The sequence below is a fragment of the Tamandua tetradactyla genome, chromosome 1 (assembly GCF_023851605.1).
Source record: "Tamandua tetradactyla isolate mTamTet1 chromosome 1, mTamTet1.pri, whole genome shotgun sequence".
Classification (NCBI taxonomy): Eukaryota; Metazoa; Chordata; class Mammalia; order Pilosa; family Myrmecophagidae; genus Tamandua; species Tamandua tetradactyla.
Genome location: NC_135327.1, coordinates 13,331,805 through 13,344,494, shown reverse-complemented (window position 1 = coordinate 13,344,494; position 12,690 = coordinate 13,331,805). Strand labels below are relative to the sequence as shown.

General features: G+C 51.9%; 1 protein-coding gene across 1 annotated transcript in view; it reads left to right on the top strand.

Moving 5' to 3' along the window:
- The window catches only part of ARHGAP40 (Rho GTPase activating protein 40), a 33,442-nt gene extending 32,194 nt beyond the window's left edge, over positions 1-1,248 (top strand). The window contains exon 15 of the mRNA XM_077168807.1: positions 469-1,248. Within this exon, the coding sequence (XP_077024922.1) occupies positions 469-560 (92 nt within the window). The 3' untranslated portion in view covers positions 561-1,248. The remainder of the gene's footprint in view (positions 1-468) is intronic.
- The last annotated feature ends 11,442 nt before the right edge of the window (positions 1,249-12,690 follow it).

The window sequence follows — 12,690 nt, the reverse complement described above, 5'->3', positions numbered from 1 at the left end:
TGCTGATGCCGCCAGTCCGGGGACCACGCTTTGAGAACCACTGGCCAAGAAGCAGAGGCTGAGACGCGGCATCAGCAGCACACGCTGCTCCTCAGGAAAAGCCTTGCAAGGGAGGGAGGAGTGGGGGCGGGGGGGCGGAGGCAGGATCTGATGCCAGCAGGTCTAGCCTTGCCTGCCCACAACGGGGCTCTAGAGCATAAATTGCACCAGGGTGGTGCCCTTTTGAGGCAAGGAGGCTGGCTTCTCAGGCCTCTGCATCAGCCAGTCCTTGGCCATGCTGCCCTGGGGACGGAGCATAACTTCCCTAGCAAGGCAGGGCCCACCAGCAGGGTTCATTTTTCCAGAGAAAGCAGCCAGGAGTCTCGCAGTGCATGGGGCGGGGGTGCATGGCTCCGGGGGGCAGCTGGGCAGGGCAGCAGCACCTTCCACAGCCGCCACCCTCAGCCTGCTCGGTCCCTTCCCCCACAGGTGAACATCGCCTGGACCCAGACGCCTACCTGTTAGATCTGTACCGCGCCAACCCCCATGGCGAGTGGGTCATTAAACAGAGCCCCACCTAAGCCCAGGCCAGCGGACAGGGGCACCTGCTTGCCTGTCATTGCCTCCTAGAGGAACCATCCTTGGGAGGCCAGACGCACCCAGAAGTCAGCTCTGGGAGGGTTTTCAGGTTAGAGCCATAGCCAGGAGGAGCCGGCCACAAAGCCCCAGGCTGGCCAAGCCTGGAAGCAAAGCTGCTTAAGGAGAAGGTCTGGGACCACCAAGGCCTCCTTCTTCTCTGAAATGCTTCTCTGATCCCACAAAGCACTCAGGGCTGGCCTGTCTGAAGCCGTCTCCCCTTCGTAACCACACACACAAAGCCCACCCTTCCACCCACCCCCACCCCCGGCCCTCAGGAGAGGGTGCTGTGTGCTGAGCTTGCCAGGTGAAGCACTGCCTGGTGGGCCGGGATATTCGTGGACTTTGTCCATGACACCCAGCCAGAAGTGTCCCACCTCTATCAAGGAGCAGTTGGTTATCCAGGAAAACCTGCTTTGAAAGTGACACTGCAGAAGAACCCGGGAGGGCCCTGTGACCTTGAGCAAGTCCCTTCCCCTCTCCGACCCCCTTGAAAGATGAGGGGTTTGTGTTTAAGGGACAGGGAGCAAATGCTGGGGCCATGAACAGCCCTGGGAAAGAGGAAGAACTTCCCTTCAAATGCTGGTTGTACATTCCCTGTCATCTTCTAATACAATTAAAGATACAAGTTAAATGCCACTCTGCTTCTCTCAAGTTTTTTCCTCCCCGTCCAGGTATCAGGGGGTGTTATCCTACCAGTGAGTCAACATGGGAGCTTGGAGATGAGAAAGTCTCCTGGTGCTGGAAGCAGCAACCCCCCAGGGGGGCAGGAAGAGACCTCAGAACGAGAGGGGTGGCGCCCCGATAACAGCTGCTGTTTATTGGGAGGGGGGTGCTGTAGGGCCAGCCTGTCCAGGCTCCCATCGCCTATAGACCCAGTCTCTCCCTTTCTCCTTCCATCCCCATGGTCTGTCTCCTTGGGGCAAGTGAAGCCCCATCCATCCATCCATTCATCCATCCATCCATTCATTCATTCATTCATTCAACAATGAATTCATTGACATTTAAAATATGCCAAGAGCTTTACAAGTTTAATCTTCACAATAATCCAGTATCCCTGGACCCTGTTACCCCGTTTGAAATTGCTTTCCTCTGCCTCTCTCTATCACATCACCTTTTCTTCCTAGCATTTACCATTACCTGAAATCATTTAGCTTTTTATCTGTGTCTCCCTAACCAGAATGCAGCCCCATGAGGGCAGAGGCCTCAGCACCACCATATAGTCCCTGGAGATAGGATGGTACATCCTAGGTACTCAGTGAAAAGCTGCTGAATGAACGAATGGGTAAATGAATCCCCCTGCACCCCACTGTCTGCTCCCTCCAGAAACCGTTGCTCCTGCCATCTGATTTCACCCACTCCCTGGTGTGCTGTGTGAGAATAAGAAAATGCACCTGAGGTACCTGGTAACACGTACTCAGCCAGTGCGCTATTAAGACGCCAGGCATATATAAGAGCCAGGCAGCAAAATGGCTATTCATGTTACTAGCCACCACCACCCACCCCGCCGCCCCCCCCCCCCCCCCCCCCCCCCCCCCCCCCCCCGCTTCCTGGTCCCCAGCACCCGTACTGGCGCCACCGCAAGCCTCCCTCGCTCCCTTCCAGGGCCGGGGCAGCGGGGAGCCGTGGTGTAGGAGGGAAGCTCCTTTCACCTTGGCGGGAGGAGGCGCGGGTGCCTGGGGGGGGGGGGGCGCCGGGAGCCCCCACCGCCCCTACCGCCCTAGCACTGAATGGGCTGTCGGCAATCGGTGGAGATTCGGGTTTAATCACGCGTCAGTTTCCCCATCCGTCTTCCGCGCTATCTGAGCTCTCATCTTTTTCCAGCCCTGGCACCCTGGTGATTGATGAGCGCGCCCCGCCGCCGGGTTAGCGCAGCGCGCCGTGGGTGCCCGCCTGAGGCCAGCGTGGGCTGGGACGTGTTTCTTTTAATAACCCCTTGTTGCCTCCAGCTTCTGAGAGGGAGAAGGATGGGATTCGCAGAGACGTCCTCAAAGGGAAGCCCCTCTTGGGCAAAGGGCGGACATGACCCCCGGGGAGCAGATATCCCACCTGGCCGTCGGAGGGGGCTTCCCTGGGACAGGCCACCTTGCCTGGTTTCCCACTCAGCCCTGGCGCCCACCTCCATCCACACTCCCCCCCTCTGCACCCAGATACCACGGAGGCGGTGATTGGCCGGTCAGGGAAGGTGGGCGGGGCCTTTGGCATCCTGTCCCAGGAGGTGCGGCCATTCATTGGCCCTGAGGGAGGCGGGCGGGGCTGGGAGGAGCCGCCCAGTCCACCGAGGTGGGGCCGGGCAGTGGATGGTCCCCTTCTCACCTCCCGGGTGCTGGAAGAGACAGGACTGAGCCTTCCCGGCCATTTGGTGGCGCTCCGCTCTCACGCCGCCACGCCTCCTTGTGGCCCTACGTGGCCTGCCCCCAGAAGCCCCAGCACGCGGGGAGCAGCACCAGCCCCTCCCGGTGGCCCGGCCCAAGAGAGCAAAGGGGCAATGAGGCGGCTCAAGCGAGTCTGACCCGAGAACGGGTACCCTACCCGTGGCAGCCACCCCGGGAGTGGAGCCCGGCCCGGACGAGGCCATCCCTCCTGCCAGCCCTCCCAGCTCCCCTGGCTTGGACAGTGGCTCAGGGTGGGTGTCAGAAGCAGACATGAGACCAGGGTTCAAGGGCAAGTCGTTTATTTGGGAGGTGAAGGAAATGCCAGTAGGGGGACATCAGGACCCAAAAAGGAACGAGCTAATAAACAGTGCTTCATCTGGTGGGCACCTGGACTGAACTCAGGGAGACAGCATGGAATGTGCCTGAGTTACTCACTCCCAAGGGGTGAGGAAGCAGGAGTATTTAAAAGCCCACTTCAATCAGGTGTTGGAAGGGACCTGCATGTGTCGGAAGGAAGCCCCATGTCCTTAGAACTTGCCCGAGCATCCTGCAGTGGGAAAGCTTCAGGGAACGGATGGGACCTGGGCAATGTTACCTTCCTTATCCACAAATGACCAGTTCTCAGTAATTCCTGCACACCTAGGAGGCTACCCTAGCAGGCTATGGCCCTTCTTTGTTCCCTCAGCCCTTCTCTCCCCAGTCCCTGCTTCCTTTGCAGCAAGGCATGGTGTGCCCAGGAGGTACCTTCCCCAGGGGATTGCACACCCACCCGTGCTCCTCAGCACCGGCAGAGGCACCCAGCCTCCCAGCCCTTACTCCAAACCAGCAGAGCGAGCCCCTCCCAGATGTCCACGCGGTCTCCTCACTCTTCACTTCCCCTTTTGGCCCCAACAGCCTTTGAACTTACTCTGCTTGTTTTGTCTCAGAGCCCTACTTATGCTGCTCCCTCTTCTTAGAAAGCACCCCCACCCAATTTCTGCCTGTTGAGAATTTTGATGTCCAATCAGCAGAAATTTCTATTGAGAGCCAGACCCTGGGAATGGATCAGTGGATCGACACCTCCCTCTTAGAGTTTTACAGTGTAGTGGGGGAGAGATGCTAGCTAACATCACACTAACTGCCATATATGTACAGTTGCGGTGGGAGCAACGAAGGACTAGGATAGGGACCAATAAATGTCTAGGGCCGGGGAACTGGACTAGGTCTGGAGTTTTCCAGAAGGCTTCCGGGGGCAGTGATATTGAAGCTGCAACTTGAAAGATGAACAGGTGAGAGGTGGAAGGGCATTCCAAGAGAAGGAACACTGTGTGTTAGGCCCTGAGATGAGAAGGAGCTTGACATGGAGGAGAAACCCAAAGGCTGGTACAGCTTGAGTGAATGCAGAGGGCCATGGACAGACTGGGCTGGAAATTGATCCTAGAGGGATGGGAAAACTGAGAGGGGTTAAATCTACCAGGCCAGCCAGCTTGGGGATTCTCCAAGGGTTCCTCAGAACACCCCAGGTTTGCCCTTGCAGCCCCCCTGAATATAGCTCCAAATGCTCCTGGACGAGGCCACCCAGTTTGTCTGCTCTAGGGTCTGGCTTGGGGCCCTCACTGCGACAGGTTCCTCTAAAGGGATCGTATACATCCTTCAAGGCCCTTGTTTGAAGTGCCCTCCTCCCTGAGCAGGCTTCTAACCTTGAAATCAGAAGGACTCTCTCCCTCCTGTGTCCTCCCCGGTGCTTTGCTCTTCTGTGTGTGAGGGGCACTGGAATGGGGGTGAATGTTCCGCAGGCTGCCGCTGGGGGCACAGCAGCCCAAGCTCTGGCATGGGGAAAGCAGGGTGCTGCCTGGGACACGGCTGTGGGAACGGGCTCTCTCCCACCATGTCCAAGGGTCCGTCATTCCTGTCTACTGCTCACATCTGGAGACCAGGATAAGTGCCGCTGGGGTTTTAATTGGTCCGTAAGGACTGGTCTTAGTGTGGGGGCATGGATGGGGAAGAGGCACATGTCACTGCTGTGTTCTGTTAGGGTGGTGAAAAGAAAAATCATTCCTGGCAAACCCATCTTCCTGCCCCCCACCTCACCCCCTATTGAGAATCACTACCCCCACCCCAGGCACTTTGCATTCTGGGGGAGGGGAATGGAAGCCACTTGTCATTGTCCCTGCACACTGGCTGGCAGGAGGCCCGGGGAGGGGGCTCCCCAATAGGGAATCTGCAGCTGCTTGTCTTTAAGGTAAAATTACCGTAATTACCCCAATTACCAAATCCATCAAGAGCTTTGGACTGAGGAGGCTGGGAGAACAATCCGGGCCTGACAGATCTGAGGAGTGTAAGTCACGGGGTAGAGGACAAAGTGGATGGGGGGTGGAGGGGGCTGATGTTAGTCCAGACTCTTGACTGGGCTGGGGGTGGGGAAATGCAGGGAAATCATAATTTACCAAGACCCCATTTTCCTCCCTGGGTGAGCAGATTTTTCTCCTATATTAAAAAGAAAGAAAGGAACGCTCTGGCTTTTTTCTCCCTTTCACATAGGCCGACAACCTGTGACCACCTGACTTAGACCCTGTTTATCTTCTAGGAGAAATAAAAGTAGAAAAAAAAAAAAAGAACAACTAATGTCTCTGAGTCCTTGCTCTGTGCAAAGAGCTTTTTAACCCCCTTCAAACCCTATGGAGAAGCTAGTGGGTTTCGTCTCATTTTTCAGATGGGGCATCACGTTTTTTCCCTTGGCCTGAACGCTCCAAAGACCAGACGTGGCTTGGATTTGCCTCTGAGCTACTCCCCCCGCCCCATCCAGTAAGCCATCTTGGCAAACACTCAAGAGATGTTTGGTGCAGGAAATGAATGCGCATGGCTGGCAGATTTGACGGGTTAAGGGGAAATCCTCTCCTAGGGGATGTCCCCTGAAATCACCCTGTCACCCCCCTCCTGTGCCTTCTCAATCCATCCTCCAGCCTGGACATCTACGTGGAGCCTGTAATGGTGGCTCCCCCCACACGGGAGGCTCTGCCATGGCCACCAGGCCCACCCTCTGGGACAGGAGAAGGTCCCTGATCACTCTCCTGAGAATAATTTTCACTGCTGTGAGGTTTGGAGCTGCCTCACTCTTCTGGGTGAGTTGGCCACTCCTGGGTAAGCCCAGTTAAGGGAGGCTCAGCTTTGCCAAGAATGTCTTTACTGTTTTGCCAGATCACTTGCCAGTTTTCATGTTTATCTTCATTTCTTCTGGAATTTCACTGTATTTCAGAGGCAGTAAAAGCAATCAATTTCTTCAAACCAGTTGACCCCGGTCTCTAGGCAAAGGAAATAATCCCAAACTGAGGGAAAAGCCAATTAAGAAGATATTCCTTAAAATATGTGCTACCATCACCCCCACCCATTACCAAAACTTTTTCCCTGGGTCCCTTTGCCATCTGTCACTTTCTCCATTCCTGTCTTCAGGTAACCTCTGCTTATGGTTGGCTTTAACCTTGCGGGGAAAAATCCAGGCTGCCAAGCCCTCTGCACTCCTCCCCCAGGAGGGATTCCGTCAGTAGGACTTTGACCTGAAATAGGGATCCCCTTAGCCTCAGGAAACTAGGCCAGATTTGGGAGGTAGGTCAGGGTTCCCGCTCATTTTAAGACTTGACTTTGACCTGGCTTGTCCTTTGTGCCTGTATCTCCCACATGACCTTACAGGACTTACAGGTGCTGGTAAAATATTTAGGAACGTGGGGTCCAGGCCAAATAGCTTCCTAACTCATCACAACAAATACGGTTATCACAGAAAATTTTGTAACCATTTAATAGGGACACTGGATAAGTAGTTGAAACCTTTTTCAGGCTTCTAAAAGAATGATGAATACAATTCCTTTGAAATCTTGAGCATTACAATGAACAGTAGTATGTTCATTGTTATGCTGTTTCAATAGTGAAATGTTGAAAGCAATGCACATATTCAAAAAGGGGAGATTCATTGAGAAAATTGTGGTTCATCCATATATGGCATACCCTATAGCCATTAAACATGATACAAACTAAAGAAAATGTAATGGTATGGAAAATATTCTTATATATTTTTACACATTTTATTATAAAAGCTTCAAACAGAAGATGATGAAACTATACAGTAAACAACCAATCCTCACCACCTCAATTCTACTGAGTTCATATTGTATTATATTTGCTTTAAAACATACGTGACCATCCATTCATCCGCTTTTTCTAATGCACTGCAAAGTCAGTTGCAGTAGAGGGCACGGGGGGTCAGTGGTAGAAAACCCACCTTCCACGTGGGAGACCTGGGTTCGATTCCTGGACCACACACCCCCCGACGAAAACAAACACACAGCAACTTCAAAGTAAGTTGCAGTAAATTCAAAGTAAGTTGTTCATCCCTAAACAATTCAGCATGAAATATTATACATTTTATTACTTTATTAGGGTATAACATATGCAATCAACTGCTCATATTTGTACACATTAGTGCACGCCCAGGAAACCAACAACCCAACCAAGCTATGGAACCTTTCTAAGACCCTTTGCCATAAATATCTTTTTGGTTGCAGGTTTACAGAGAAATGTTGCATCAAATGTAGAGTTCCCACATACCACCCTATTTATAACACCTTGAATTACGTTTGTTACAATTGATGAAAGCGCATTTTTATAATTATACTATTAACTATAGTCCGTGGTTTACATCAGGGTCCACTTTCGTGCAGTACAGTTCCATGTTCTTTTAAGAAAAATTTTTATCCCAGTAACATATCTACAACCTAAAATTTCCCCTTCTACATTCAAATATATAATTCAGTGCTGTTACTTACATTGGCAGTGTTGTGCTACCGTCACCCCCATCCATTATCAAAACTTTTTCCTGTGTCCCTTTGCAGTCTGTCACTTTGTCCATTCCTGTCTTCAGGTAATCTCTGCTATGCTTTCTGTCACTGTAAGTTAGTTGGTATGTTCTAGAATTATATATAAATGGAAGCGTTGTAGACATACTGGTTTTTGTCTGACTTTGAGCAACATGATGCATTTGAGATTCATCCATGCTGTGGTTTGAATCAGCAGTTTGTGCTTTTCTATTGTTGAATAGTACCCCATTGTTTGGATGTACCACAGTTTTAGTTGATGGCCATTGAGTTGTTTCTAGTTTTGGACTATCACAGATAAGACTTCTATAAATATCTGGGTATAAATCTTTACATATGCTTATGTTCTTCTTTCTCTTGCCTGGAATTCTGCTGGATGCTGGCTGGGTATATGAGGACGAGCAAAACTGGACACAAGCTCAGCCTCCGGGAGCTCACGGGGTGGGGGGGAGCAGGCCCTGACCTAGCCTTTACTGTCCTGAGGCTTTACGGGCCCAGCCGCCACTCTCAGAGCTCAGAGAAGAAGCATCTGTGCTCGGAATGGGGGTGGGCGCCCTCCCCTTGTCCGTCGCTGGTGCGGGCAGGGTGGGCTTCTCTGTTCCTCTCACATGCTTCCTTCCTTCCCAATCTTTGAGATCCACAAAGCAGAATCATCATCCCTGTTTTTGCTGACGAGTAGACAGTGGCCGGCTTCACTGGGCCTCTTTCTCTGGACACTCTCCTGCCGCTCGGATCCCTCCCCTGCCTCCAGCCCTGCCCAGACGGGGCAGGCTCCTGCTGAATCTCGGTGCGTCCTGTCTGAGGGCCAAGACGAGGGGCTTCGCAGGAACCTCCCCTTTGGCCGCTTCCCCCCACCTGTCAGGGCCCCATGGGTTCCCGCTAGAGCAGGCTGGGCTCCCCCTCTCTGCCAGCTTCCACGTCAGCACCCGATTTGTGCGACTTATTGGCTCAGTCCATCTGGAACCCCAACTCCGCATTTCCACAGACCCAGGTTTGGCTCTTAGCTGACCTGTGGGGCCTGAGGCAAGTTGCCAGGTGTCTCTGAGCACAGCTTCTGCATCTATATAACAACTACCTCCAATGGAGAAACAAAGTGTGCTCACTTGCTGGAATACTGCTCAGCCATAAAGAGGAACAAACTTCTCACACTTGCAACGACATGGATGAATGTCAAAAGTAACATGCCAAGCAAAAGCCAGGCGCACAGCGTAGGTACTGTATGATTCCATTTATATGAAATTCTAGAAAAGGCAAAACGTATCTTTAATGGAGAAAATAGATCAGTGGTTCGCTGAGGCCAAGGGAGGATGAGTGGGAGGACGGACTGCAGGGGCAGGGAGGGAACCTTCCAGAATGATGGAAATGTTGTGTCTTGATTGTGGCGGTAGTTATATGGAAGACTACATTTGTCAAAACGCTTCACTGAAGAGTGTACTGGCAATGGGTGCATTTTATTTTATGTAAATTATGCGTCAGTAAAGTCAAATTTTTAAAACCCTACCTCAAAGGGTTAAAAACGTGGTCCAGGTGAAGTTGGCATTAGGAGCAAATGAGTTCCTGCCTGCAAAGTGCTAGCGGGGAACCTGGCAGCAGAGTTAGAGCGCATGTGAATGGTAGCCATGGTAACCGGAAAACAAGACTCTGGCTCAGTGACTGCATCAAAAAGAGGGGAAAAAAAACCAACTGGGGGCCACGTAGAGAAGAGAAGGCGCTGCCCCTGCCGGCCCAGAGCACACAGGCAGGGCTGAGAACTCAGTGAAGCCCTCAGAAGATTCCCCGTCACATGTCAGCGTCTTCTCGTCCCTGTGACCAGCCGCTGGCGCCTTAGCCCCTCCTCAGCCCTGGTCCTGTTCTCATTCATTCATTCACTCTTTGAGCACTCTCACTGGCCCACGACCCAGCACAATAAAAAAAAAATGTGCATCTTTATACTCAAGTTATAAAATTGCTGAGTGTATTTTATATCTTGGACGCTATGCCCCGTGCTTGACGGTTGAGGTTGAACCAGATGGAAGAGCTGATATTCGACCAGTTTTTACCAACAGAAGTGGCCGTTTACTGCAGGTCACCCTAATACATGATCTCTTTCCAACCGTTTGACAAGACCGTAGAGGTTATTATTCCTGTTATGGAGCGAGAAGACTGACGTTCAGGCACAGGAAGCGACTGCACCAAGGTCACACAGCTGGTAGGGTCTGTGCTTGAACATAGGTCTGGCTCTGAAACTGTATGTCACACATCCCTTGTGCTTAAGCTGTCACAGTTTAATGAGAGCTGAACACATTATATTTGTCTCCCTCGGTCTTGCCCAGGGCACCCCCTGATCTCCAGCCAGGCTGCCTCAGCTCCTCAAGACATGTGCTATGAGAATCCTCTGCCTTCCCCGGATGCCAGGTCCTGCCACCCTGCACACGGCTCCCCTGTCCACCGGAAAGTCTTACCCTGGCCTGGCCTGCTTCTGTTGCATCGTGAGGGCTTGCCGAATGGGCTCTGACAAGGCCTGTATCTGGGCTTCTCTGTCGCCCCAGGAACTGGCCTCATTCTGCCCATCTGGTGCTCACTCTCGGCCAGCCTGTCACTGGCCTTGCCCTCCTTAAAGCCTCCCTTGGAATTCAGGGTTGTTGTTGTTTTTTTAATTCACAGCTTATTAACAGATCAAAGAGGATGGTGATGTCCTGAGTCTAAGGGATCCTCAGGCAGCCCTGTCCCCACAGTTTAACGAGGTGCCCCATTGGACAGGAGGCAAGGGACTCCCCCCTGGTTGTGCTTTGTAAAGGGAAGGGGGCTCGAGCTGGACCTGGCTCCAGCTCCCCCGTCCACAACGGTGCCAGAGGTTTAGCTGGTGAGGGCTGAGCAGAGGCGCTGGGAAGCAGCATCAGCCCCCTCCTCCCGCCCCCCCTCCCAGCCCCCTCCCCCCGGCCCCCCTCCCAGCCCCCTCCTCCAGGGCCTGAGCAGGACAAGGACAGTTAATTCCTCCGGTGTTATCAGCTGGGCACAGGCGCTGGTTGCATAGCAACCCAGATTGCTCTCTTGTCTCCAGTGCTCCAAAAAAAATCAGCATTTTTCTCCAGCTCCACATCAATGAGATGGAAATGGGCCCTGGGCAGCCCAGGCTCCCTGCCCCCAAATGTGCCTCATATGCAGGAAGCCGCTACCCAGAGCCCCTGGTGGGCCCCCACTCTTAAGGCCTGCACCTCCCTCTTGCTCGCCATGCCAGGCTGAGGGTAAGGATTCACTAATCAGCCACAGCTGCAACATGGAGCTGGGTCGGGAGTGAGGTCTGGGTTCATGAAGGAAATGCTGGACTGGTCTGGGAATTAGGTTCAGGGTAAGGACTGGGGGATCCCCAACCAGCCCTGGCAATAGAGTTAATTTATTCATTCCTTAAGAAATATTTACTGAATACTGACTGGGCGCCATAACCCTAAACTCTCAAGATTGGTGGATTAGGGATGGCTGCAAATACTTTACCACTCCACCCATGGAGAAGTGAAATCTACTTCCCGTCCTCTAAAACTGGGGCTGGCCCTAAGGCCTGTCCGACAAAAAGAATGTGGTAGAAATGACATTGCGCCTAAGAGACTGGCAGCTTTTGCCTTTGAGATTTGAAGCACTCCTTCGTGGAATCCAGCTGCCATACTGGGAAGAAGCCCTTAGCAGCCACGTGGAGAGCCCTTGCCGCAGCCTGAACCGATGGCCAGTCCCGTGAGCAAGGCCATTTTGGACCTACCAGCTATTCTAACTGATGCCACCTGAGAAGAAGAGTCATCCGGCTGAGCCCTGCCTGAATCCATCACCCGTGGAATCAAGAGCAAAAAAAAAAAAAAAAAGTCCATCATTTTCAAGTTAGTAAGTTTTAGAGGAGTTAATAATGCAATAATATACAACCAAGACACCAGGAGCGCTTACTTTTTCATTCATAGACTCTTTGATATCAACAAACACTAATTAAGCACCTTGTACATGCCAGGCCCTGTACTAAGCTCCAAAGCAAAATGCCACTCAAGAGAGCTGAAGTCCAAAATTCCACGTGCTGGGGGTATCAGGAGATGGCACAGAAGCAGGGGAATGGAACAAAGAGCTCAGAGGCAGGGAGCAGACAATTAAATACAAGCAGTTGGCAAGAAAACAGGTGGGGAAGGCAATGTCAGACCCTGACTAGAGAAAATGGTTTCAAATTCAGGTACCGGCGCTGCTTATTTGGAAATAGGTGCCTGGACCATACTGGGAAAGATTCTGAGGCTAAATCTGAACTCAGGGGAAAAGAGTGCTGTGATTGATTGATGATGTCTGTACAGGGTGAAGGAGAAGAGAAAGGAGGGAGGTATGCGTGTCAGGCATGTACCTCTTGAGCCTTCCCCACCTGTTGGCTCTTTTTTCACTAACTCTTCTGGGCCCGCCTGGATGTGGAGTGAGGTTGGACAGCACATTGTTCAAGCAGCTTCACGAGGGCTGCAGCACATAAGATCCCAGGTATGCATTTATGCTTATAAGTTTTTAAAATTTCTCCTGGCCAATCCAGGAAAAATTACATTCTGTTGTACATTCTGTCAAATGTTTTTGATACTTGCTGCCCATCAAAATCACTTGGCTCTTTTTTTTAATACTGACATTTGGGCTCTGTGCTCCAGAGATTCTAATTTTATTGGTCTGGGTGTAGGCTGGGCATTGGTATTTTTCAACTCCCCAGGTGAGAAAGCATTTGCCTAAGCCCTGGAGACATGGAGTAAACAAATGTTTGGGTTCTCAAGAAATGCATGTTCTAGTTTGGGGGCATGGGATAATGAAGCAGTGGTGTGATAGAAAATATTTCCCTGTTTTCCAGGGAAACGAGGCCTGATGTATAGTGTTTTTTG